The sequence below is a fragment of the Drosophila suzukii genome, chromosome 3 (assembly GCF_043229965.1).
Source record: "Drosophila suzukii chromosome 3, CBGP_Dsuzu_IsoJpt1.0, whole genome shotgun sequence".
Taxonomy (NCBI): Eukaryota; Metazoa; Arthropoda; class Insecta; order Diptera; family Drosophilidae; genus Drosophila; species Drosophila suzukii.
The window spans coordinates 5,752,682-5,779,804 of record NC_092082.1 but is presented as its reverse complement, the minus strand read 5'-3'; the positions used below and the strand labels follow the sequence as shown (position 1 = coordinate 5,779,804).

General features: G+C 42.0%; 5 protein-coding genes across 10 annotated transcripts; 2 read left to right on the top strand and 3 right to left on the bottom strand.

Moving 5' to 3' along the window:
* The first annotated feature begins 1,015 nt into the window (after window positions 1-1,015).
* LOC108012986 (uncharacterized) lies at window positions 1,016-9,605 on the top strand. The gene is made up of 3 exons (XM_017078556.4): window positions 1,016-1,328; window positions 6,045-6,584; window positions 7,768-9,605. The coding sequence occupies exons 2-3, from the start codon at window positions 6,150-6,152 to the stop codon at window positions 8,125-8,127; spliced, it is 795 nt and encodes a 264-aa protein (XP_016934045.1). The 5' UTR covers window positions 1,016-1,328; window positions 6,045-6,149; the 3' UTR covers window positions 8,128-9,605.
* On the bottom strand, window positions 9,346-19,420 carry Nrx-IV (neurexin-4). 2 transcript variants are annotated; one of them, XM_017078549.4, is made up of 12 exons: window positions 18,970-19,420; window positions 17,149-17,265; window positions 14,642-14,838; window positions 13,801-13,942; window positions 12,562-13,740; window positions 12,373-12,498; window positions 11,930-12,133; window positions 10,941-11,870; window positions 10,702-10,881; window positions 10,300-10,644; window positions 10,102-10,239; window positions 9,346-10,041 (listed from the first exon to the last, which is right to left on the bottom strand). In XM_017078549.4, the coding sequence occupies exons 1-12, from the start codon at window positions 19,073-19,075 to the stop codon at window positions 9,851-9,853; spliced, it is 3,855 nt and encodes a 1,284-aa protein (XP_016934038.3). In that variant the 5' UTR covers window positions 19,076-19,420; the 3' UTR covers window positions 9,346-9,850. The 2 variants fall into 2 exon arrangements, with proteins under 2 accessions (XP_016934038.3, XP_016934039.3); XM_017078550.4 differs by lacking the exon at window positions 14,642-14,838 and adding an exon at window positions 14,094-14,290.
* LOC108012985 (L-aminoadipate-semialdehyde dehydrogenase-phosphopantetheinyl transferase) lies at window positions 15,679-16,751 on the bottom strand. Its single transcript, XM_036814497.3, has one exon. The coding sequence runs from the start codon at window positions 16,625-16,627 to the stop codon at window positions 15,755-15,757; it is 873 nt and encodes a 290-aa protein (XP_036670392.3). The 5' UTR covers window positions 16,628-16,751; the 3' UTR covers window positions 15,679-15,754.
* A 364-nt stretch (window positions 19,421-19,784) lies between the features above and the next one.
* Window positions 19,785-21,917, top strand: eIF3l (eukaryotic translation initiation factor 3 subunit l). Its single transcript, XM_017078959.4, has 4 exons — window positions 19,785-19,963; window positions 20,098-20,576; window positions 20,631-21,603; window positions 21,663-21,917. Exons 1-4 carry the CDS (start codon window positions 19,931-19,933, stop codon window positions 21,795-21,797), a joined length of 1,620 nt encoding a protein of 539 aa, XP_016934448.1. The 5' UTR covers window positions 19,785-19,930; the 3' UTR covers window positions 21,798-21,917.
* A 258-nt stretch (window positions 21,918-22,175) lies between these two features.
* Window positions 22,176-27,074, bottom strand: RhoGAP68F (Rho GTPase activating protein at 68F). 5 transcript variants are annotated; one of them, XM_036814750.3, is made up of 7 exons: window positions 26,937-27,074; window positions 25,597-25,781; window positions 24,456-24,487; window positions 24,249-24,374; window positions 24,102-24,137; window positions 23,849-24,044; window positions 22,176-23,757 (listed from the first exon to the last, which is right to left on the bottom strand). In XM_036814750.3, exons 5-7 carry the CDS (start codon window positions 24,127-24,129, stop codon window positions 22,722-22,724), a joined length of 1,260 nt encoding a protein of 419 aa, XP_036670645.1. In that variant the 5' UTR covers window positions 24,130-24,137; window positions 24,249-24,374; window positions 24,456-24,487; window positions 25,597-25,781; window positions 26,937-27,074; the 3' UTR covers window positions 22,176-22,721. The 5 variants fall into 5 exon arrangements, with proteins under 5 accessions (XP_036670645.1, XP_065720322.1, XP_016934449.1 ...); XM_065864250.2 differs by having other exon boundaries at window positions 24,102-24,134; XM_017078960.4 differs by lacking the exon at window positions 24,456-24,487.
* Window positions 27,075-27,123: the final 49 nt, after the last annotated feature.

Below are 27,123 nucleotides of genomic sequence, written 5' to 3'. Positions count from 1 at the left end.
TAAAATCGAACTAAGCAAACGACTTTGATAAAGTCAACGAGTACTTGTACCTGTAAGAATAATACGAAGAAGCGATGGTTTGCAACCAAGCCAAATATATAACGAATTTATACTCTTGATACTTACTTAGCCGTATCATTTTATATATGTACATGGACGTATATCGGGTATATCTGGCCACAATGGGCCAGAGAACAATGGTAGCAGCATTTTAATTACTAGAACACAAATTTAAGCCATTGTTGCGACAAACTTGTACATTTCCTTCACTACGTGGACGAACAATGGACACTGCTGTTTGTAACTGTGCTCGAAATGAAATTGCAGAAAAAATACCAAAGCGAGTAGAAGGGAAAACAGAAGGGAAAACAAGGGAAAACGAGGGAAAACGGGGGAAAACTATTTAATTAGCATATTTAAAATGCACTTTGACAGTAATTTGTGTGTGCATTGTGTGTGTGTGTTTCACTTAAGCAGCTTGTATTTAAATTAGTTTAACTCAGCAATTGTTTGGCTCAAGTATAATGTGTATACTTATAATTTTCGTTATGGCGGTTAAAATGTTAAAAGCCAAGAAACTCGAAATAAATGTGCGAAAACTTTAAAATACCAAAGAAAAATGTATTTTTAAAGGCGGGCTGGAAAATAATGGGAAGCCAAAACCGAACAACAGGTGCAATAGAAAATAGTTGTGAGGTAAATATGGGTTTGTATGAATGGAGGATCCACGTGAGTCCATTGCCTTTCGTTCCCCGCAGCTGATAATGCAATGAGCGGCCACACCGCGTATACTTAATGTGCCACAAAGGAAGCCGCATGCATTTCCCACTATTTTCAGCGCATCTTTTGGCCAAGAGAGAGCGCAGCTGAGAGCGAGAGGGAGAGAGAGCCGGCTACAGTGCGCGACATGTGTGCATTGCTAGACCATAGAAACATCTCTCATCAGCTGAGAGCTTTCCCCCTATTTTGTTGTTAGGAAACATTCACCAGACAACGACGCCGGCGCCGGCTGCAAAGACAAGAGCAGAATTTCACACGCAGCATAACAATAATTTCAGTCGCGTTTTTCACGACCTGCCCGCGGTTGTTGTTTCAACAAAGTTTCCTATTTTTCCAAAAAAAATAAATACCGAAAAAGCAATGAAAAACACTTGAACGGTTTGATTTAAACAAAACGCTGCAGTTAACGCATACACATATCGGTGAAATTGGACCACTGCTTGCCCTTCTGCCCAAGGAAATCGGAAAAGCCGGCGGAAAATAGGGAAAACGGCTGCCAGCATCCCAAGGAACCCAGCCCAAAGGAACTTCCAACTGCCGCGCATTAGGTTCGGTTCGCTTTTATGTACCCATCTTGGTGCTTTGCCTAATTGTATTTCGATTTTCCACTTTTTCCACCGACCGGAAAGTGCTTTTACATCCGTTTTGCAATAGTAATTCATCTGTGTGCAATGGCATTTCGAAATGTTCGAATTAATTCGGTTTAATTCCGAATGTGTGCTTGTGTTTGTGTGTCTGATGCCCAAATAAATATTGACTAAACAAACGCCATGCAGGGCATGTTATTGCTGGCGATTTATCTCAGTGCAAGCCAGCCGCCCACAACACTTACAGGGCGGCCCGGAGTCATGCACTCTCTACACTGAGCGAAAAGTAACACATAAAAAAATATATTAACACAACTATTCTTTCATTAAACAATTTGGAAACCATCTATTGGAACTTGATCAAAATGGTCTAATTTCGATTAAAGGAATTTTTAATTAAACAATATTGAAGGGATTAGAAATTCAAATTTAAATTGATCAAGAAAAGCTCTCTCTTAAAGGTAATTTAAATAGATTTAGTTATTGGACTAGAAAATACATATTTTTCATTTTTAAATTTTTTTCGATCTTGTAAGTTATGAATTTTATATAAAAATCTAGGATGACATTGATAATAACAGAAACAAATGTAAAGAGATATAAAAAAATCTGGTTAAAATATTCTATTCATTAACTTTTAAATAAACATTTCGTTCCATTTAAATTTATAATTTTACACTAAAAAAAACCCTTCGATCTTAAAACTTCTTACCATGCAACTTCTTAATAGAAGATTATTATGTGTTATACAACTTTTTTCTTTAGTATTTTGATGCAATACTGGTTCTATGACTTTCATGACGAAATATTCCCCAGTTTTTTGATCTGAAATATTTTTCTCTCCATGTAAACTCTATTAAAATGCTCATGTCTGTGCCCATGTGCCCATGTGTTTATGTATCCACCTAGATACGAGCAGTAGTTTCGGGTTCGAGTGTTGCGTGTTTACAACATTCGACTTCCTTGCATGCTCATCACTAGTTCGCTTATCACCTGCTATTGAAAACGGCCATTAGAGTCGTACGACTGAAATTTATTCTCAAGTTTAGGAAACACATTTCCATACTATTCTCGGGACTCCGACACAAGTTGCCTTGCAGACAAAGTGTCTGGCGTACTCCAACAAAAGCCAACAACGAAAACATCAACAGCAGCCCGAATGACAATTGAAAGGGACACAAATGAGCATGCAAAGAACGCCACTCGACTCATAGACGAGGATTTCCCGACCCCATTTTCCTCCCACCACCATGCATTTCTACTTTTTCTCCCCCACTAACTCATCCACATTACTCATACGACGCGTTGCCCGTGCGACAAATACTTGTACAACAATGCGGCTCAAGTGACGACGCGACGACTGTTGACAGCTTTACCGTCACTCAGACCGAGTTCCAGTTGAAATGGTTGTTGTTTCCATGGCCCAAGGTGTTGTTTACATTTACACACAGCCTTTGGGAGGAATGTGAATTCGTGCACGCGATTTGAAAGGGGGCAACTATATGGGATAATGCTCAGACAGAATAGAAAGTGGTTGATTTAATGCGCTCGAGGATTGCTTTCACGCAGATCATTTCTAGGGATTCAACCGGTATAATATCAAAGATGAATTTCTGTTTTTCTGATAATACAAGAAAACTTTTCCAATTGATAATTGATTTTGGCTTCCCTGAAAAAACATTTCACAAGTCCGTGGGAGGACTTTTCTCAGTTGCCTATGCTAGGAAATATTAAAGCTGAAACTGATTAAAACCTAAGAAAATATAAGTTCAAAGTTTAATTTATTCCCCCTCCAAATTCGATTAAATTCAGAGCGAGTCGATTTCATAAGAAACTTTTCCAATATTTTATAAATAAAATCATTTTTTAAGCATATTTAACATATGCTCAAACAGTTTCCCAAAAAAAAAAAACTTTTACTCAAATTAATGCACATGGAAGCACGATTTTAGTCCCCACCGAATACATTAAACTCTGCGTCTTGTCCTTTCCTGACCCAAATTGATATAATAGGAAATGAAAGTTGGCATCTTCCGCTTGAGTTCCTACCTTTGACAAATCAAGGGTCTTCCTGCTCGCACACACACTTACTCATTTTTCGGACACATTTAGCAGACCCGCATAAATTCTGGTCCAGCTGCGGAAAGTTCCGGGTCTTGTTTATACGATATTTACAATGCTCTGTTCCCAATTTAAAATTCATATTGTATGCTGCACTGATTCCACTCTTATGCTCAGCTAAGTTTTCAATACAATGCTCCTGATTTCCACCGTGACGTCAATTGTAAACGCTTGCTTTTATTTGGCGTTGTTTCTCCTCTTTATTTTTTGTTCATTTGGTTTGGGTCGGCTGGTTTTTATAGGGCGATGTGGGGCAACAAAAGCAAGTTGGGAGCCGAAACCGCAGCGGTAATCAAAACAAATCGAAATGCCTTTTTCACTGGCAGCTGCGCATCGCTGGGCGATGTATTAATTAAGTTGAGGAGCAGCCGCGCACAGAACTCGAGGACCACTTTTAGTTTTGTGCCCTTATCCGGGGTTTGATATTTTTAACTAAAGTTTGGGGTTTGCACTTTGACCCTATAAAATTCCAAGCAAGAAGTGTATTTTAAATTTATAACAAATAAAAAAAATATAACATGAAAAGGGTTTGTTTAAATAGTAGCCTGATCTATACATATGATCATATGATATGTGAAATGATCTATTCAATTTTTGGTATTTTTTTAAAGACGTTCCTATAAAAAAACTTTTAAAGCAATCGTTAAATATGACACATTTTTTAAAAAATTATACTGGTTAAAATATTTTGACAATAAAAGCAGTTTCAATGGTATAATAATAATAATCAAGAAATAATACAATAAATTCTATAATTTTTTTTAAGAACGTTCCTTTAAAAGAACTTACATTTTTCATTCTCTATACTTTTCTATACAAGGGAGGAGAGCTAGGGTATTTAAAGCATAGGTTACGAGAATTACTTATCTGTTGTGATATTAATAGTTCTTAAAGTTTTTAATATTTTTAGTTGAAATACTTTGACAGTACAAAGCATATATAAGAAATAAAAGTATAGCTTAAAATTAGGAACAAAACCAATAAATTCTTGGGAATTTTTCGAAAACGTTTCTCCAAAAGAACTTACCTTTGTGATCCCATAAACTTTTCGTAACCAAGGGTGAGTGCTAGGGTATTCAAAGCATCGGTTATGAGAACTACCCTTACTTTGTGATATAAATTGTTGTCTCAATTGCAGTTGCTGGCTTTCCCAGCACCAAACTCATGCCTATACTATATACTATATACCATACCCATTCCCTGTACCGTTCCCATTCAGATTGCCATTGAGGGGCTGGCTCTTCGTGTCCGCACTAATGACCGCTCGCTTTGCTTTTTGATTTTTTGGCAGCTGTAGCAGTGCTTGGAATGCCATTCACCGTGCGTAGACCCATCCCTTTGCCCCTTTTTGCCGCGCCCCTGCAGCACATGAATTTATAATTGCATCATTTTTGGGCACACAAGTACAAGTATCCGAGTATGACATTCAGTCGGTCAGTCGGCTGCAGTTGCATTTGTAGTCCCATGCCCATTCCGAATCCCATTCCCATCCGCAGTTGCATGCAAATTTGAATGCGAGTCCACGAGAAGCCGTGGCAATGCGTCAACTGGCAGGCCTTCTCTGGGATAATTTAAAAAGCTCACCGATGCACTGCTGAATATATTGGCCGGGCGCCCCTTTTTGTTTATTTTCATAACTATGCAAAACAGAAATAAAACACTGGCCGAAAGCAAAATATTGAAATATTTACATATGTATATGTAAACACAAACATCTCGTCGATTGGGTAATTTTTCTCTGATAATCAATTTCAAGTAAACTTTTTGGTGAAAAAAACTCGCATTTAATGTTTACTTTATGTTTTATTTTACGAAATTATTTCCTCTAAAAATTCATTTGTTTTTTAAAAGAACAATCGCAAGTGATAATTATTCAGTTGAGTAAATACAATTAGAATGCATGATAAGTACATACAATTTTCATAATTTAAATGTGAAAACAATTTGATTTAAGTTGATTCCAATTATATGACTTGGGACAATTTGATTAATTAGTGCCGAAATCACATGTACATCCATGTGTCAATGGTGAATATATTACTGGCACAATGCATTGTCCATTTCAGGGGAAACCCCCGTCAATTTGCTTTCCGGTTTATGAGAGATAATAGGAATAATTTTCTTGATTTGATAACTGCATGTAATCGAGGAATAAATTATACAAGGTGGAAGTGGAAAGCATTTTCTTGTCACCTTGCGGATTTTGTAGTTCTATTCGAAGAATTTAAGACACTAATGCCTATTTTATATACATTTATTTAGTAAACGCCTTAAAATATGTAGTACTAGATTTAAAATCTCTATTAAGCTTATGTCACAGTTTTCAGCGATAATGGAAGTATTCAAAATTAAATGCGTTACTTACCAAAATGACTATTATTTAAAGGTAAATGTGCCATCAAATTTAATGCCTCATAACCAATTTCATTTATAAGTCCTGTCTGTTTTTGCTTGGCTACGCACTTGTTAATTTAGCAACCAAATATTTGACATTTTTCTGACTTCCACATAATTAACAATTTATGGCTGACCCATCAATTTAAAATTTTCCCCTAGACTAAAAAGTAATGACAAGTGAACTTTAAGAGGAGCAAGGAGAAGGATTACGAAGCCAGCAAAGGACATATCATTAGCCAGTTAGCCGAAACAGTATTTCTTAAAATGTTTGACATCACCTGGCTGCCCACCGCCTGCGGATCCCTGGCTCCGGCCCTCATCCCGCCGGCCCACATCGTCATCCTGTGGTACTTCTGGGAGAACTACGCCCGGTACGTGGACAGGCACTTCTGCACCTGCTCCTGCTGGGACACCGTCTTCAAGGGACCCTACGAGTCGGGCGTGGCCGCCTACAAGCACATGTACTTCAATGCCACGCCCAACAGCTTCAAGATGTGGATTCTGACCGTGTTCGCCGTGATTGCCCTGTACGAGTGCATCAAGAGGCTAATCGCCCTGATCCTCCAGCAGCGCGTGCGGTACTCGATGCTCCTGCTCTTCCTGCTCTCGATATTCTCGCACTACTACGCCTGGTGGGCGTACATCAACTACTACAACGACGACTATTACAATCAGTGGAATCACCAGCTCTTCTTCACGGTGAGTGGCCAGCTATTGCACTGGAAATAATTTGTCTAAAAAACTTGTACAATTTAGAAAAAAAATTATAATGATAATATTATAAATATTACTAGCATATCAGACCAACTAATCAAAGAAAAGAACAATATCAAGATGCTGGAAAACGGTTTAGTTGATAATAGTTCTATTAAAATTATGATCTTATGATGCTTTTTCGTAGTTAAAGAAAATAGATGTTATAAGGAAAAACTTTTTTTTGATAGAAAGGATAACTATGCATCTTAAAAAATCTCATAAAAATAATGTGGGGATCTTAATATTTAATATTATGTCTAAAATTACATTACATGATTATTATCCCTAGAAATGTGTTGGTTTTCTAGGTACAAAAGATATTATTCTACTTTTTCTCTGTGTATTCTTAAAATTGCAACTTACAAGTCAATGTCAAATATCGCAGCTACGTGCGGCCATATGTATAAGCGCATAAGCTCTAAGCCAGTTACCGGCCATCTATAATTTATTGGCAAAGTTCGTCCTGCGCGAGTGCGCTCCAAACTTGCACAATATGCGCTCCAATTCGAACACTTTCCCGCACAATTTTCGCACTTGCACCCGAGATAGCTATAGAATATTCAGGGAAATAGAAGTATGGCAGAGTAATAAGTTTCAAGAGCAAATCCATCCATCCAGCCAAAGTTCAAACTTAAAAGTTTAGTCCTGCTAATGAGCGATTCGCCATCCTCGTGGTAAATACCCAGTGGGCTGACCTAAAAGAGCAAAATTAAAAAAAGGCCTAAGAGCTAAAATTATACAAGTATGCCTACGGCTAGCCAAAATTTTAATTAATATTTTACATATTTTTGGATCCTATATTTTATAAGTGGAAATGTTTTTGGACCAGAAAGATTCTTGAAATATTGTTTCATTATGAAACTTTTAGTATTGTTACAGAACTTTATCTGAACTTACATTTTAATATATTTATCTTGTTTTTAGAAAGGTATTATTGTATTATTAATTTCTATTTTAGGATGTATCTTCACTTAGATACTAGATACACGTTGATTCATTAGGACATGACGTTAATAGCCGAAATGTAACTTATACATCTTTATATAACTAGAATTCCTTAGCCTTCCTATTTTACCACTTTAATAGCAAGTATTCCAATTTCTTAACAATTTACCTACTGTTGCAGGTAACCGAGCTGTTCTCCACGGTGCTAGTGATGCACTTGGCCAACACCACCAACGTGGTCACGCCAAAGAAGGTCTTCTGCATTGTTGGCATTGCCCTGCTGCACATCCTGGCCAGCAGCTTCGACCAGTTCTTCATGAACGTGGTGCGCGGCGAGGGCTATGCCCACCAGATAGTGCGGGATATCGGGTTCATGATTCCCGATCTGCTCCAGCTCTTCGTTCCGGTGTGGCTCCTCCGGCAGACCCGTCGCGAGAGCTACACCACGCGTCCCTTCCACCGAGATAGGAAACTCCATCGGGACATTGTGATGATGCTGTGCCTGGTGTCACTGCTCTTTGTCGTCTGCACGGTTTTGTGAGAGCGGATCATGCTGGAGGTCTACGAGGAGCGACATGGAAAGGTCGTGCCCATGCAGGATGCAGCGGTCCAGCTGCTGAACCGCTACCGCATGCTGGCCAGTGGAAATGTGCACAATTGAAAGAGGTGATTGCTTTTGATACTGAACGGATTGTGGGTGGACAATAGTGGCACTTACGGGCAGTAAGTGCGGAATATCCTGAATTCCTGTAGAATTTTGTATTTTCATTTACCGTTTGTGATAGTTTTTCTTTTGAGACGAAGTGGAGCGGACGACGAGCATATCGATAAGCGTATTTATCAACTAACCATGGTACATAATTAATACAACAAACTGCAATCTTCCATTTAGAACCGTTGACCGATGTTAAGTGCATTACCATTAACCCATAGTTGAACTTAGGTAAAATGTAGAGAAATCCAATCAAGAATCATACGAGTAGAAGGGTTTAGCCCCTATAGATACAACGATAAACAGTTATCACAGACATGCACACATGTGTAGATTAGTTATGGAACAACGATGCGAATACTTAATATTGAGTACGGATTGTGGAAGTGGAGACCCACCCACCCAGTGTTATATACCTTATATTACCTTAACAAGTTACATGTGACTTAGACTGTTGTTAGATAATAACAATATTATACATGTTCATCATGGCAAACCAAAATATTCCAGTACATCTAGTAGAGAAACCACAACAAAAACAAAATAACATAAAAAAACCAAAACCGTAGTAATCAAAATTAGCGTTATACTATATTGTTACGATTAACTTTACATGAAGGAAATCAAAAACATGCAGATATTAATATTTGGAATAGCCTATACTTATACACATATATATATTTTAGTATACAAAATTATATTGAATAAACGTTAAGAGACTGAACACCCCTTAGTTTCCTTAGAGTTCCAAAACGGTGAGTTCAACACAACCTCTTCAGTTATTCGTAGTTTTCTTTTATTGAAAGATAAAAATTTTAATTTTTTCATTGTCTCTTTTTTTGTAATTATATATATTTTTATATTGCTATATATATATCTATATACACATGCTAATGTATATTTGCAAATTTCAAGTCAAGACGTTCAAAATGTATTTTCCAAAAATACAATTTGTTTTTAATGCTCTGTGTAACTAAAGTAGCCAATTTTGTTTAGCCACAAAATGATTTTATGTTCTTTTGTGTGTAAATTAGAAGACATTTTAAATTAAACGTAAAGCGAAAAAACATTTTAATATTAATGGAATGTTCGTTCTTATATACTCGCGCGATAAAAAATACATATAATTGGCGGCTTTCGGTCAGCTGCTCGGGCAGCAGCCTAAAATAAGTTTTTAACTTAATTTCGCAAACAAAGTGTTCATAAAATTAACTAAAAATGGACGGTATTCGGTGACTATTGAGCGCTTTCAATAGTGAAATAAGGTGAAATGCCGTCAGACAGAACCAAAGAATAAAAAAAGAAAACATTTAAAAATTCAGCCAGCCAATCCTAAATCAAATTTAAGCAATCACTTGCGCAAAACAATTGGCAGTGCATGGAAAACTTGAAATATTTTCTGTCTGTAATACGTTGTGAGCCTTCTCCGTGTTCGTTTGATTTTCATTATGTTTTCATCTGTTTTTTTTTTTGTTTTTGGTGAGTCTGATTCGTCGCTGTTGCGTGTCTAAGGCGATTTAAAAACGATTTGTGTGCATATTTTGCGACAGGTTTAGATGAAGATCTCTGTTCGCTTCCTAACTTGATGGCCAGTAGTTGAGTGCAGGACAGCGTCATCAGGATCGTCGGCGCCATCGGCACCTTGATCCTCGTGCGTCAAATAGTCGCCTTTGTGTCGGTGCAGATAGCGACCGATAAGGAAGAACATAAGGATCAGCAGCAGGAAGAGAATTACTAGCAGACCTAAAAAGCATAAATTCATTAATTCGCTGGTTTCAACTGGAGTTTAATGATTTCACTTACATGCCAGCAGCACAGAGTCCACTTCGTTATACGCCTTGCGCAACTTCTCCTCATCCACTAGAGGTGGTGGCCTGGTCTCAATTTCAATAGGCGGATGCGTCACTGGCTCGACTCCGCAGAAATCTTCAGTCAATTGGGCTGCAATACAAGAGTTTGTATAATATTTCTTATCGAATCTTATTAACTATCAATACTTACTGCCCAAAGACTTGACATTCTTGGGTGGATTCTGCTGGAACATCAGCTTCAAGGGATAAATATCATCGAACTGAACTCGCGACACACAACCCACGAAACCATCTGTCATAGACTCATTTTTGCCAATATACATGTACTGGATATTGTTGAACTGAGCATCCGCCGAGGCCTTTATATCGAAATTATACTCCACTGGCTCATAGTTGTCGACCTTTAAAACCACTGTGGATCCTCCATTTTTGCGCATAAAGTGCATGTCGTGGTATTGACCCAGGCCAAAATGTTTTTTGGGGAATATGATTTCCTGTCGCTCGAAGCCAAAATCAAATACGCATCGCAAATGGCCTAGAAAAAAAGTTAATATTCAGTTGAATACTAAAAAATAGCTTTAAATTCATTTACCAGAATTCGACACTTGTATGGTCAGATATTCGCCAGTTAAATTGGAAGAGAAGCCAAGCAGGAAGCCCTTGGGAATGGTAGTTGTAAAGCCCACGCGAATATTCTCGGCAATTGTGGAGCGGAAGGAGCCCTCGAACTCGTAGCGAATAATCGAGCTGGAGCGTAAGTTGACACCAATCTCTGCAATAAGTAAATGCAATTTAAATAAAACACAATTACTGATTATTCCATTAACCCACCATCTGCGCAGATAGGTCCTTTGAATGCGCTCCAACGGCAATCGCAGCTATAGCCATCGTATCGCTCAATACAAGTGCCATTATTCAGGCAAGGACTCGACTCGCAGCGACCCACACACCCGGTGCTGATGCCGTATAATCCACGCTTCGAGTAATCCTTAAGGTCAACCATCTTTCCGTTCAGCAACAGGGCACGAATGCATCCTACATAACCATCGCGGTACTCAGTGGTGGCACCAATCACAAGATCCGAGGTTAAGTGGAGAGCACGCACTGGACCTGGCGGCTCGCGAACCTCAGCCTTGATGGATCCATCCACCACCAGGCGAGCCTCCTTCCTGTTGCGCTCCACACTCACCGTGTGCCAATTGTTGTCGTTCAGGTGATAGCTGGTGCCCACATTAACTCCCAGTGGACCGCTGCCGGCTTGATACTGGAATTGCAGCTTGTTGCCGCCATTCAAACTTAGCTTGATGTAATCTGTGGGACCAGTTGCATGGAAGAGCACGGAGTTCTCTTGTGTGGTACGGAATTCCAGATAAATATCTCCAGAGTGACCCATATCGAAGGGTGGCAGGTTTATAGAGGCATCGGCAATGCGGAAGGTCACCACATTACTGAACAGATCGTCGCCCTCGCAGCGCAGCGGTCCTAGAGTATAGCGACCCATTTTCTCATCCAATGGAGTTCCAGTATCACCAAACTTCACAGCTCGCACAGGAAGGTACTCCTTCTCCCTGATATCACCACCATCCTCCTTCCATTCCAGACTGTTCGAGTCGCAATTGCACCACTTTGTGGGATCGTGGCACTTGCCCAGTATTCCACACTCGCATTTACGAGATCCTGGCAAAGCTCCAGCCCAATAGTCCATGGGTTGGTTGTGGCGTGAGATCCACCAAGAGAATGGACGGAAGTTTCCTGCCTCAGCTGGATGAAAAATGTAATTATAACACTGATTTGATCTAAGGAAACTCGTGACCACTCACATGGTGAATTGAAGAGACGGGAGGACCGGCAGGAGTAGCTCAGGCGCTGCCAGCAGCTATGAGAGCGATTCAGCAGAGCTTCGATTTGCAGTTGATTGGCATCGTACATGATAGACTGTTCAAAGGAGCCCGGCTCCTGGAAACCATCCACAGTTGTGGTGTGCTCTTGGCTGTGACTGAGGGTGGTAATCACACGTCCATCCGCTGTTGAAAAAATATATCAGTCTCATCAATCAATATCATACATTTATAAAATTCCGCACTTTGAGTAGCATAAATACATAATTTAAACCGTAAAACAAAAAGGCGGGTAATACATTGTGGTGAAGATAACATAATTTGATTGATGGTTCAAAAGTTTGAGTTTGTATCTCTGATTCAAAAGTATAAAACTAGAAAGTTGAGAAACCGAACTTCAACTTTCTGCTTAAGTTGCCACTTACAGTAAAACTCGCAGGTCACTGGGAAAGGCTCCAAAGGACCACTGCCATCCACATCTAGGTTCAAGTTAACACGCTGCTGCACATGCTGGACATTCTTGAGAGCCAGACAGGATAATGGATTGTTCGCTAAATACAAAATTGAAACAATAAGTCAACAAACCATCTTGGAAATCCCTTAATGCAACTCACAAGTGTGACAAACGGCTCCTGCATAGCCAGTGTGCGCGCAGTCGCAGAAGAACTCCCTGGAGTTCTGGTGACAAAGACCCTTGTGCTGGCACGGATTCGGATTGCAGCGATCAATCATCTGGCAGGCATCCACGACAACATCATCGCCGCAGCAAACCTCCTGCCCCTTAACCCAGTCCTGGGGTAACTTGTAGTTTCCGTCCACCGAAATCAACCGCATGCAGCCGACGAATCCATTTTTATCCTTTCCACCAGCTATGTAATACTGTGCTCCAGTTGCAATCTGCAGACTCTTTGTTGTGGTCATCGGTCGCTGGTCAATGTTCAGTACCAAACGGTTCTTATCGATGGAGATGACGAAGGAGTGCCATTTGCCATCATTGAACTGCTCGTCGTAGTTGTCCAAAATGATGCGCGCCGTCCCCTTGGGTTTTAAATCAATCTTAACTTTTCCATACTCCAAGAAGACCTTTATGTAACCACCGGAGTAGAAGTCATGGTGCAGCATTACTCCCGTTTCCTCGTAAGTACGGAAGTAGAAGGACACGTTCAGGCGCTGAGAGTTCTCATAGCCCGCCAAACGGACATACGACGAGCGGGTAGTGAAGGTAACCGGATAAATTGGTGGCGAAGGACAGGCGTAGATGGTGTTCACCTTGGTGAACAGATAGCCCTCTCCCAGCTCGGTGCTGTCTTTCATGACTCGAATAAAGTTGGTGGAATTAAAGTAGATATTCTCTAAGCAGCCGGAGAAATTCTGTTGGACGATCAAACCCTCCTGGACATTGGGCACACCGCCGAGGTACAGCTCCCGATTAAGATTCAGCCTACTGAATTCGCCCTGGATGCGTCCCCGTACAATAACACGATCCACAGAGAAGATAATGTCCCGCTGGTTTCTCGAGATCACCACATCGTGCCACACATTGTCATCCAGCAGACTGCCCACCGACAAGGAGGTCATCACCTTCGATCCCAGATCCAGATTTAGAATCATCTTGTTGTCCTTCAGCTGCAGGGCATAGTAATCGCCCTGAGTGCCACGCGAATACATCATCACTCCGTTGGCAAAGGCCGTCTTGAAGCGGAATCGAATGGACTCCTTTAGGGAAGAAATGGGCTCCCGTCTCAGATCGTAGCGCACCAAGCCGGTGCCATTGAAATACAGGTTCTCAGAGACTGCAAGCAAGGTATTTGGATTAAGCAATCAATAGTGTATACAATAACTATTTAACTTACTGTAATCGCAGCCGTAGAGCTCCACACGCATGGAAATCCGATCGTGCCACCTGGTGGGATTAATCCTCACCCATTGGGCGATGATGGGAACCTCGAAGACGTTGTAGTGAATGGAGTTGCCATCGGAGTTGCCCTTGAACATCTGTGATGGATACCATAGAGATATTTAATAACAAGCACAAGTATAAAAGTTAGTAGTGTTAAGCTAAAACCAAAAGCATCCATCCATCGCCATCCTTTAAGCCGGAAATAGTTATATAGTTTAAGCCTTAATCTAGGGTTAGTCACAGTACCTGCGGCTCGCTCGTGGGATTCACGTATGAGCGCCAGAACTCGCCGTCATCCGAGTACTGGACAATGTACTCCGTCACGAACTCATCCGTGTGCATGCGTCCCATGGTGGCGATCTTGCGCACCATGCGCGGATCCCCCAGGTCGAATGTTAGAAAGTGGTTATAGGTATTCTCGACCGGTGTCCAAGCAGCGTTACCTGCACAAGGTGCATTTACCAATCTAGTTAGTCGCAGTGTCAGAGTGTAGAGAAGGGTATGGGTGTTTTGTGAAGGAAGTGAACTACAGAACTTTCAGACGAACACATAAACAGATGCATGCGGGATGTTAAAAAAACCAAGCACAAAAGCAAGCATAGTGTTAATGGATTTATGTAATGATAATCCGCTTTCGCAGAAGAATAGTTTCCCCAGCCACCAACATTTGTTTTTGCACGTAGAAAAAATAGTAATACTAGTTTTTTTCCGTGCATTAAACCACCACCAAATGAATTCCATCCCAATTCCGATGAGACACACATTCGTAATTGTATTTGAGATCGATTGTTTACCTTGACATTGCCGCCCGGCTCTTTATAGTCGGCAAACTCTAGATCGGTTATGCCATAGCTAATGGTGTACTCGGTGACATACTCATTGCTGTGGGGTCGTCCTTGCAGGGCGATGTGCGTCACGTTCCGCACCACGCCCAGGTCAATAATCAGACGCTGGTCGAAGTCTGAGTTTTTCGCGGACCACGAGGTGCCAGCTGGGGTTCGCAAATGGTCATGGGATGATGGGCAATAAAATGAAAATAATACAATTTAAACCAAAACAAGAGCAACATAAAATGTACTTAAAGGCAAAATAAAATGGGAGGTCTACCCTACACATAATTGCCTAAAATAGCGATTTTAAAATTGCCTAAATCCTCGGGGGGTGTTTTCAATTAATAAACCATAATTTAGGGGCGATTCCGATTGACAGCTGCAAGTGGTCGAGTTCGAGGTCCTTCAGATCGCGGTTCAACCCCTGCTCCAGAAAGCAAAAAAGGATTTTGGCAGTCCCGAGGGTTCAGTTGGTGTCAACACAAAATGGGAGAGCTCTTAAATGGTTGGGCATAAACAATCGCGACCGTGTGCCTTTGTTTTAATTGCAGAGCGCGCCAAATTGCAAGCAGGTGTGACAAAATAGTGTGAGAAAGTCCCGACTGCAGTGATTTCCTATGGCAAAGCCCATTCCCCAATATTTTGGTTCCGCATTAAAGTTTCCTTTGTCCTTCGTTGGCAACGTGCTCATATCAGCCAGCCATCGTTCCCATCGATAAAACTTTCGGGAATGCCAAAAATAATTCAAACAAACGAGCCATGCAGAGCTACCCTTGCGCAGGGCTATCCTGTTGGCGCATAAATTCAACGAAACCGATGTCTGGCCCCTGTCTGAGTCCCATTATGGGTTCCTAAATTTCGGTTTATGGCCTTTTAAGCATATTTCCGGCTTCGTTTCGTAGAGTTTGTTTATCCAATGCCAGGCAAACAAGCCGTTTTTTGGGGGGTGCGCGGATTCATGACAACACAAGGATTACAAATTATTCAGAATTGGGCACAACTATTGAAAAAATATAAAAGCATGTTTATTCTAGGGATAACAAATCTATTTTAGGGCCTAGTTTTGTGGGCTTCAGTTCATGATCGTTTGTAGGGCTTAAGCAGAGCCCTTTGGCAGTAGCTGATCACATCATCCAGTTCCGATTCGAGACTCTTTACAAGAAGTTCCTCCACTCCAAGGAACTGAAACCTTCCGTGCACCTGTGGCAAGCAGTTACGGAATGCAATGGCTGCGCAGTAGTCCTCCTCCAGTAGTAAATGCTCCTCAAAATGCCAGTTCTCCATAGGCTGATCATGGCAACGCAGGCTGGTTCCGGTTAAGGGGGAGACCTCCGAGTTCAACGGATGAGTAGTGTCCACGGAAAAGCTGATCTTCCCCAGATCCACAGTGATGCCAACGCCCAACTCCTTGACGTAGGCCTCCTTCAGGCACCAGTGTCGCATGAAGGCCTTAACTTGTTCCCACTCATCATGCTGAGCTCTTCCAATGTAGCTCCATTCCTGGGCCGAAAACTTGCTCTTCATCAGGCGAAAGAAATCCGACAGGGACTTGCCACCACTGTACTCGATCTTCATAACATCTGTGCCAATGCCAAAGTCGGGATCACTGGCTTCTCCCGTAATCCCCGCCAGGAGAACTAGGCTTCCCTGGTGGGAGACATTGAAGCTGAGTGGTGGCCCATCGATATCCTCCCTCACCCAATAAGGTTTTCCCCGCACATCCCTGGCGAACTTCACTTGGTGGTGCGGCAATCCACTGCATGTGCTCACATATTTCCGCATCAATAGCCGGCCAATTAGCGAGGACAGAAAGTCATCGATGAAGTGGAACTTCATGAGGCGAACGCGTTCCTCAGGCTGAATTGAGGCCACCGCCTGACTCAGTTGTGTGAGTGTGGGCTTCCAGCTGCCCAGGTCAAAGGCCCAGCGGGTGCAAATGTGTTTGCTCATTTCGATGCGTTTTAAAACTATCTAATTGCCTTTACTATCATTGCTTTCTAGGGCGTTTTCGCTTTGCAATGTTTTTACAAATTTGCTATTGTAATGGCAGTATGGCCACAAGTGGTCAGGGTAAAAATACCCAAGCGATTACACCTTATAAATATACTGCAAAAATACTGCGCTACAAAACTCAGCTGTGTTCCCGTTTAAAATTTCGATTAGGGGGTAATTCAAACTGATAAGAATTTTGGAGTTTTCAAAAATAATATAACAAAGGAAACAGCCGATTGTACCTAATAAACTTGCTACAAAATGAATTTAAATAAACATTTTCAATGTAAAAAGGTTAAGGGTCAGCACTTAGCTAATAGTTCTATATATTTAAAGTCAACTGATATAAAAACAAGTTTTTGAAAGGGTTTGGGGCGCATTTTTAAAATCATAACTGCTAATTAAACAACTGAAAGGCAACTCAACTAGCACAAAGAACAAAGAATTGTACAAAAATAAAATCAATAACTATTACTCACCGTTTAATCGTGCTTTATCAGGTCCTCGTTCTGTTAACGATGATGTTGCCGTGAGGACGGCTCTTTCCAGAAGGGGCTGGTTGCACTCATAGTCGGAGAAATAGTCCGTAAAGGCGTCTGAAAGTAAATAATATCGATCTATAAATACCCGAATTCCATGACCCATATACAATTGTACAATGTGAACGCAAACTGTCACGGGCGTAATTAAAATTGAGATATGAAGAATCTGTTTGGATGGCGGCCAATAATTTTGAGTACTTCACTCGGGCCATAATCGTTCCAGTGGCCTATTTTTATGGGGCCATAAATAAAACCACATCAATAAGAAAGAAGTAAACAAGAGAAGTCCAGAATGAAGGGTAAATATCTGCCATACGGTTGGGAATCCTTAACTTGCAGTTTTCTAGGGAAAATGTTTTATTCAGAACTAGGAATAGATTGATACCAATCGCTTGTAATGAATAAATTTCACATAAATAGTGTCTGCACAATTGAACTTTCAATTTCACAAGGAGACGAAAGAAAATTCCAATAAATTTTCTGGGTAGATTAAATCATTTGAATTATATTATCCAGGTTCTACTGTGCCTCAAAGTGCAGATTCTTGTCTCATATTTGCACCATAATATTGCTGGTGACGAGAGTCTTTTGGCCCCTAGGATCCATGACAAAAATGAGCGGAAGTGGGGGGCAGGTCGTGTCGGAAATCCAGACAATTGGCCCTGTCAGTTGCAACCCCCAAGAAATGTTTTATAATGGGTGCAGCAGGAGCTCCTAGGCAAACACACTGGAATTTTCAAACTGGGAGTGGGGAGAAACAACCCTTGCGAGGTCATCCGGAGTTCGTGAGCACTTTAGGCTGACTTTGAGCCCTAAACAGAGTGGAGAAAATCAACCTGATAAGCCCGAAAGGAAACAGAGCGAAACACGCATGACAATCTGTTGGTAAATAGTATATTGGAACTTTTGGGAGCAGCAAGTTTGAACTACTTTTTCAGTTACTTAATGGCCAACAAAATTCTGGCTAATGTTCTAAATGAAACAAATATGACGAGGCCTGGAAAGGCCATTTCCGCTGATCTCGAGAAACTCGAAGTGCGAATGATGCTATTTTCGGGGCAATAAGAACCGAAATAAATTATGGAAATCGACCAAAAACTGAGGATATATGTCGGTTGTCTGCTTTCGACGCTTCAGGGCGTGAAAGTGGCAAATTAATTGCGGGGCATTGTTTATTTTTAGTCATAAAAATGTTTGCATATTATCTTACGATTGTTTATTTTTTATGAAATGTGGAAAATTGTGGGCGCAAAGAGCTCAAATCTGTTGACATATGGAAGCATAATGATAGAATCACGTGTTTCGGCCAGCATCTTTAATCAGCAGATGCTTGTTCCGCCGCATGCGCATTGCAAAAGCCGGAAAATAAAAAAAAACAGGGATGCAGCCGGCAAACTTTGGAGTAATTTCACCGGGGAGCTCCCCAAAAAGATATTTAGGTTCCAAATTTGAATTCAAAAAGAACGAGTAGAAAACGGGCGTTGTTAATCGGCGTTTTTGTTTTGCCACCGCTATTCGTAAGCAACGTTTCGATCGCTCTCTTTAGTTTTTTTCTCTCTCCGCTCGCGATCAAAAAGAGCGAGTTAAAAACCGAAGAACGGGGCAAAAGAAAAAGAAAGAGCGAGTCTCCAGCTTTGGGGAACACGCCCAAAAAAGTTGGCTTACAAACAATAGACGTTTTATGTCACAAATTCCTTTCAAAATCGAACAGAACCCATCTAAATTCTTGGTTTATTCAACTGGAATCATTGTATTTACCTGCTTGCACTGATTTAATGCCATTATTGGCCAGCAATAGGAGGCATAGTAGTCCAAACCGCAGCGAAGAAAATGCCGTTTTCGTATGACTGCTGGGCGGCCTCATCTTAGAGGCTTGTGATTAAGACTTCCGCGAAATGGATTTATAAACACATTTATTTTAGATTTCCGAGAAACGCTTGGTCAAAATGCACTTTTCCGCTGGAAAAACCACCGTGAAAAGCTGATAATTTATGGCAACGCGTCCGCAATATTGAGAGTTCCTTCTGCACTTTCCGCTGCTGTTGTTGTTCTTAATCGGTTGTAAATTTTTCTAATTTATTGAGAGGCACCACGTCTCCACCAGATCACGCCCACTTCGAAAGAGTTTCGTTTGAATTAAGAAAATAATTATCGCAACGCGGATGACACACGAACTCCTCTCCGTCTCGCTGCCAGTGTGACCGTGCCTCAAGTGTGGCAAGCTACCACGAGGCATAAAAAACCAGAGGTTAATCGCGTGAGATAACTATCGGTGTGTTCTTAATTTCACTTTCGCCAAGAAATTGCATTAATAATTTAAATTTATAATTATAATTTGAAATTCAAGTACGGACAAAGAACGTAGATTTTCATGTTACTTATTTATGTTCATGTTATTAAGTAAAATTTAAAAAAAGTAAGCAAATCCTTTGCTTGCCAAAAATATTGTTTTAAATATTTTGATGAATAAAACAAACCAAAAAGTTCAAATATATCAAATGTTTTTTCCGTTTTTTTTCAAAACGACTAAATTTTAATCTCCCAAAATCTTTCAAATCGGCAAAGTCGTGAAAACATCGATAGTCGATAGTAGCCCCATCGATAGTCGATCACACTGTCTCCCTCTTTTCGCCAAAAATTTGTTGGCGTGTTGTCAATTTCTTCAGCGTTTGACAGGCTTTGTGTTTTGTGTAGCACCGGAAAAGATAAAACAGCGACAATGTACGGAGCAGACGAATACGCAAGCAATTCGGTGAGTGCAGGAAGTCCGGAAAATGCCCGCGGTCGAGAAACCCATCCCGAGACCCCGCCGACAACATAACCCAACTTTTGTGCCCCGCACATATGTAAAATGTAAAAACTCATTGGTTTTCTTTGGGATTTCAGGAGTACTACGATGACTTCGCCCACACCGGTGACCCCCAGCTGGACATGGAGTACGAGAGGAACTACTTCTCCACCCGGATGCCGGACAACGTCAAGTACTTCCTGATCAACTTCTGCCAGGCGATCAAGGAGGGCAACCTGTACGACATCCAGAACATGTACGAGAACACCTTCCCGCAGATCAGCGACCATCACTTCGACAAGACGGCCTGGCCCGAGGAGCAGGAGGTGGCCGCCATCGTGGACAACGACAAGGTCTTCCTGATCCTGTACAAGGAGCTGTACTACCGCCACATCCATGCCCGCATTCCCGGCGGCCCCAAGTTGGAGCAAAGGATCAACTCGTTCTTCAACTACTGCGACTTCTTCAACCTAATCATCTCGGCCCAGAACCCGGTGATGCTGGAGTTGCCCGACATCTGGCTGTGGGAGCTGGTGGATGAGTTCGTGTATCAGTTCCAGAACTTTGCGCAGTATCGGTTGGTAGCTACTCTCACTCCTTTTGAATTGGTTTAACCTTTCACTCTTTGCAGCGCCCGCCTGACGGACAAGTCCCAGGACGAGATCCAGCAGCTGTGCGTGAACCACAGCAACGTGTGGAGCATCCTCTGCATCCTGAACGTGCTGCACTCCCTGGTGGACATCTCGAACATCAAGAAGCAGCTGGAGGCCATCTCGCAGGGCGTGGATCCCCAGACCGTGGCCGGTGACTTCGGCAAGCTGTCCTTCTACAAGATGCTGGGCTACTTCTCCCTCGTCGGTCTGCTGCGCGTGCACTCGTTGCTCGGTGACTACTACCAGGCCATCAAGGTGCTGGAGCCCATTGAGATCCACAAGAAGTCCGCCTACTCGCACATCCCCGCCTGCCAGATCTCCACGTCCTACTACGTGGGCTTTGCCTACATGATGATGCGCCGCTACGCTGATGCCATCCGCACTTTCTCCGACATCCTGCTGTACATCCAGCGCACCAAGCAGCTGTATAGCACGCGGTCGTACCAGAACGACCAGATCAACAAGCAGGCGGAGCAGATGTACCACCTACTGGCCATCTGCCTGGTTCTGCATCCCCAGTGCATCGACGAGTCGATCCAGCAGGTGCTGCGTGAGAAGAACTACCACGACGCCATGTTCAAGATGCAGTGCGGTGACCTGGAGGTCTTCAAGTCCTTCTTTGTGTTCGCCTGCCCGCGCTTCGTGAGCCCATGCCCTCCAGCTGCGGATGCCCCGATGGAGGACTACGTTAAGGACCCCATGGAACACCAGCTGCTGGTGTTCATGGATGAGGTACGCCAACAGAAGGATCTGCCCACGACGCGATCGTATCTGAAACTGTACACCACCCTGCCCCTGACCAAACTGGCCTCTTTCATCGACCCCAATGCCAGCGACGATGACGTGTCGAAGCTCCTGATCCGTCTGCTTTGCTTCAAGCACAAGATGCGCAACCTGGTGTGGAGCAAGGGACCCAGCGGCCTGGAGGGAACATTCAAGTCCGGCTCTGAGGTGAGGTTTACAGAGAAAAGTCATGAAGACAGATACCTAATCCTTCTTTAACATTCCAGTTGGACTTCTACATCGACGACGACATGATCCATATAGCTGACACCAAGGTTTCACATCGCTATGGAGACTTCTTTGTGCGTAAAATCTTAAAGTTCAACGATCTGAATCGCAAACTGAAGAATATCAACATTTAAGCCATTTAAGTCCACATCCTTGTGACCCCCAATGAACTATTTAATATTCCAAACTGGACCGATTTGTCTTGATATCAATAAAAAATCGCTTGCGGCTATGCGCAAGTTTGGTCCCCAAAATGTCTCTTCCAATCTTTTTAATTTAGCTTCAGAAACGACATTTAATGAGTTAAAATGAATTAATATTAACCACGACTTTCTGATAAATCTGACCGCAAATTCATTCAAACATTTTTTTTTGCAAAAGATTAAATCAGTTTAACTTATTCATCGCATTGTTTAATGAATATGAATAAAGTTTTGCTTTTGCATTACAATTAAATCAAGTTATTAGTCCTATTTACGGATTTGTGAACAAGTAAATAATTCAAATCAAAATTCTTAGTTTTAACATTTGCTTTATTTTTAACAATACCGTTATTTTATAAAAATTGTTTGTATGACTATAAGGAAATTCAAAATTCTACACATTACGATTTTTGAGTTCGCCACAACTCCACTTTCGCGTGGCAGGTGCATTCAGCAGCGCAACCAAGATTCGTTTCCGGTCATGGGGGAATGTGCGTTCAATTAATACATAGTTCAATAATAACATCTCATATCGAATTTCTCTTCTGTTCGCCGAACGAACATAAGCAAATTTCTTTGGTAAATCAATCGTACTAAGCGCTTAGTGGGGGGCTAAATAATTGTGATTGGGGGATTAGTTGGCGTGGAGTTGGGGCTACAAGCAGTTCCACACATACACACAGTTTAAAATTCAACTTAGGATTACAGTACACTTTATACACGAAACCGCAATCTGCTCTAGTTTCTGTTGCCTTTTGTGTGCTCTCTCTTTAGCTAACCATCGGTTCACTTAGGACTAACATTAAAATCAAACAATTTACAATTACGGACTTGTTTGTGAGGGTGGGCCAGTCGTTAATCGACGGACACAGTGCGCTGATTGACGTCGATCAAGTAGATGTCCTTGTGGTTCTGCAGCACGAAGTCGACGAAAGCATTGATGGGGGCAATCTCCTCCAGGGAGGTGCTGGTGCTGCGCGACCACAGGAAATTGGGACCGAACACGATGGCCAGGTTGGAGGAGGTCATTTTGTTAAGGTCCTCGCAGTCCATCACCCTGACCAGGAACTCTACAATGTACTTGAACAGTTCATAGTTCTCCTCTGGCAGTTTTTCGCGTATCAGTTGGGTCACGTTCCGCGAACGCTCCTCCTTGGGCCAGTCTAGGAATCGAGTTACATCCTCGTACAGCTCGAACGTGAGCAGCGGCTCGGCGAGATCACGCAGGAAACTCTTCAGCAGGCCGGCTATTACGTGGACATTGACGCTCTTAAGATCCACATCTTCGCCCCGGTTGACGCGCTCCTTAAGCGCCATGATCTCCGAGTGGTTACCCGATCGTCGGAATATGCCCTCCGTATCGATCACACCCGTAATGGACAGCGAGTCCACGCACTTGCGCACAATAGGCGGAATGGAGTTCAGGCAGGGACTGTTCACCACGATGAATTTCAGGGGCACCCCGAATTGATGCGTCGTCGCCATTTTGTGCTGCTGCTGCCGGGATGCATTTATGCTGGTGCTAGGTGGCGGCGTCGATGGCTTCCGGCTGGGGTTCAGTTTGTCGTCCAGATCGCAAATGTTGTCCGGTAGCTTCAGCTTGTTTAGGCCGAGCGCCTGGCGCAGCTCGTCCAGGCTTGAGATGTAGACTAGCTTCTTGCGGAACTTATCGCTGATGAAGGGGCTGAAGAAGTTCCAGATGATCCGGATGAACCACGTCGGATGCACCACATACAGCGTCTTCAGGTTCTTGCGAAACTTGCGATCAAGCTCCTTGTACGAGTTCCAAAGGAACTGAGTGGATGGTTTGTTGTCCTCTTGAAGGCCTTGGTGGAAATAGACCAGTATATAGTCGTTCTCCACAAATGGTTCAATCTCTTTGATAATCTCACTGTGGAAGAAAAAGAAAGCGGTTAATGAAAACAAATATATAATAAACTATTAATAGCATAGTTTAGTATAATGTTTAAGAAAGATCTTACCGCACGAAACCCTCGAGCTGGGACTTTTCGGGAAAGCGAGATGCATAAATGCCAAAGATATGACGACCCTGTTTGTCGGTACCCAGGAAATCGCATTTGTTTCTGGGCGCCTGAAAGTTCTCCGACTGTTCCCTGAGTTGGTCCTCAAAATCGTCCTCCAAAGGATTTACATCTTCTTCGGGCTCTAGTTCTGGATCTAGGAAAGTCGAAACATGTTATTTTTGGACTAACAAGAAAGAATTTGCATACTCACCATCGGCCAGGACGAAATCGCCGACCATAACATCTTCTGGGGAAAAATCAGAGAATTAAATAGTTAATATTATATTACAGGGGAACCACCGATTTTCTTTTCTTGGTGCTATAAAAATATCTTATATATAGTATATATAAAACTTACTTTCCAGGGGCGATGGGGCCAACAGCTCGGTATCGTCGAACTCTAGCTTCGGCTCAAAGTCATGCAGATCGGAGAGACTGGGCTGCGGCTCATCCGAGTTATCGACGATAGGATTGATGGCTGGACCTTGGGGTGCGAGAGGGAAGGCATTTATAAATCTCGTAGGTTTCCCTGGCGCGGACTGGTATTCCAAAAACGTAATCTTACAAGTAATGCTTTCAGTTAAGTATTTTGACGGCCTGAGGCAACACAAGTTTAGTTCGGATTGAGTTTGAGTAAGTGAATAGACATGAATCAGAGAAATTTAATTTGATGAGTACGTTGGCATCTGATTGGATAATCAAGAGTCTTACTGTTTCGATATTATTGGCAGACGATTACTGAACAGAACAGAACAGAGACGATTAGGAGAAACTCTAAGCTAGGAAACTAGGACTAGGGCTAAGGATAGGGCTAAGTAGGGCTAGGGCTAGGGCTAGGACTAGGGCTAGGGCAAACACACGATCACACAAACCTCGGTAACAAACATTGGCAACAACACAGCTAGCGAAAAGTAGGTAAACAAATAGGATCCACAACAAACCAAGCAAACACGTTGGATAGTTAAAAATGCAAGATTGTATGTATGTACAGAGACGGTGAGCTGCCCACATAGGCTGGGTTAAACAGTTTGAAATGGGGTTAGTAGCGCAACTTGATACCAAAAACAAAGACTTTGGATAGGGGGCGGTTGGTGGTTAGGCGAGGCGAGGCGAGGCGGGGGGCGGGGCACAAAATTAGTCGTAATTGCTGGCTATTACTGTTAGTTCTCAAACGAGGGCACTTCTCCCCTCAAAGAAACTACGATACGGTAATGAAAACAAAACAAAGCGGCGCAAAGAAATGACTCCCAGAACTCGAAACACAGATTAAGAGGCATTAAAAAGTCCAACTGGCCTAAGTGGGATTCTTTTTATAACTTTTTAAGGCCTGTTTTTCTATCATCTTGATGGAAGGCAAAAAGCTACTTGAGAATAAGTTAATTGTGGCTAATCATGAAAGTGGGAAACGTAATAAATGGTACTAGTATATAATTTATGAACCAGATTTGTTCTTATCTTAAATGTATTGTATTGTATTTACTTAAATTCACTTTACAAACCTATCAAACAATATTTTTTAAACAGCTATCTGATATAATATCTGCGTTTAATCTTTGTTTTGGGAATTCTTTCTCAGCGCCCAAAGAAGGCATATCGCCTGCGGTTGCGGTTGCGCTCAAAATGCTAAGCAGTTAAGGAACCAAAGATCAAAACTATATATATTCGAATCAAAAAGCATGACTTGGCCCATCGGCCGGCGGACTTACCTGGTAATCTCGGTGCGAAACGTGAATGGTCGTCCATCGCGGGTGGGTGATTTGATATTGGTGACTATACGAATGTCGAGTGCTTCAGGTGCTGTCCGTCCGTTCGATGTGATTGGAATTCTCGCGGTGACGCAGGACGTGGCTCAGTCGTGGGGCTCGATTATTGGCATGTGGAATATATGCGGCTGAAATGTGAGAATAAATTAGCCAAAAGCAGCAGTTGCCAGTACTCTATCGATGACGTCATTAGCCAGCTATGTAGTTTTCTTGGTTGGTTGTTATTTTGGTTTTCTTGGTATTGGAAGTAGTACAGGTTATATGGCATTGCTGATTCACATTCATTCACATCGATGGATTTGGTTAAAGTTAATGGCAAAGGGGTTTGCTTGGTAACTTGGCCCTGAAAGACGCCTACTCCCACGTCCACGCCCACCTCGCTCGCATACAGTGGTGACATTTAAAATGGCCATGACTGTGGTTCCAAGACAAGTGAATTGCTTTTTGAAAGATAACAAACACAGAATGAAATAAATGAGGCTGCTTATCGCAGAACGCAGTTCCAACAAAAAGTTTCACAGATTCACAATGGCACAATCGTAAATGGAACGTACATACATAGTTTGTATCCGGTTTACGATGTGTTTTATTTTAATAATTTGAAATATTTCGGACTTCAAATACAAACACAGAAAAAATAAAAATTCAATTTTATGATGTTACATTTGATACCTTTACTACCATTTGGTACGAAACTTATCAGGTGTAAGAATTTAAAAGGTGATAGTTACTATAACAAAGAATCAACATTTAAAGGGTGGACTGACTGTACATAGAGTTTGGTATACTATATTCCACAAGTTGTATGTTTTCTTTGATTTTTTTAAAAATGTTTTCCCATTTTAAAATGTCAGGGGGTACATATCCTTTTGACCGCCACTGTAGCGACTGGTACACCGCCTATTTGTGCCACCTCTGTGGCAAGGTGTAGGCTGATCCTTCCAGCCGCCACTGTAAAAGGGAGTAGGCTCCTTTGTCCCGCCACTGTTCGCACATACACACACAAAGGAGTTAAGTAAAAATTGCACAATTTCCTTGCCAAAAAACTGAATTTCTTTTAAACTTTCGCACAACCGGAATTATTGCAAACAAACTGCGCATTTGTGTCTTGCCTTCTCTTAATTATATTTACTTTTTTTTGTGTACTACGCCATGGACTTTTATCACTTCTAAGAAAACATCGCAGTTTACAGATTGCAATAGTTTGACTTTACCCCACTTCCATTTCACATTTCCCTGAACTTTTCACTCGGTTTGTGAGTCCCAATTTGCGAGGAAAGTACCTTTTATCAGTACGGGAAAAAATCTTCGTTAATTTTACAGCCAGACGACGTTGTTTTTGTCGATGTTTAGTGGTGGTAAACTTTTCGTTTGGCGAGCCCATTAGTGCTGCAAAAAGCACAAATCGACCAAACTATCAAAAAATCACGAAGACAACTTTTTCGTGTCACGATTGCTTTCGTACCATAA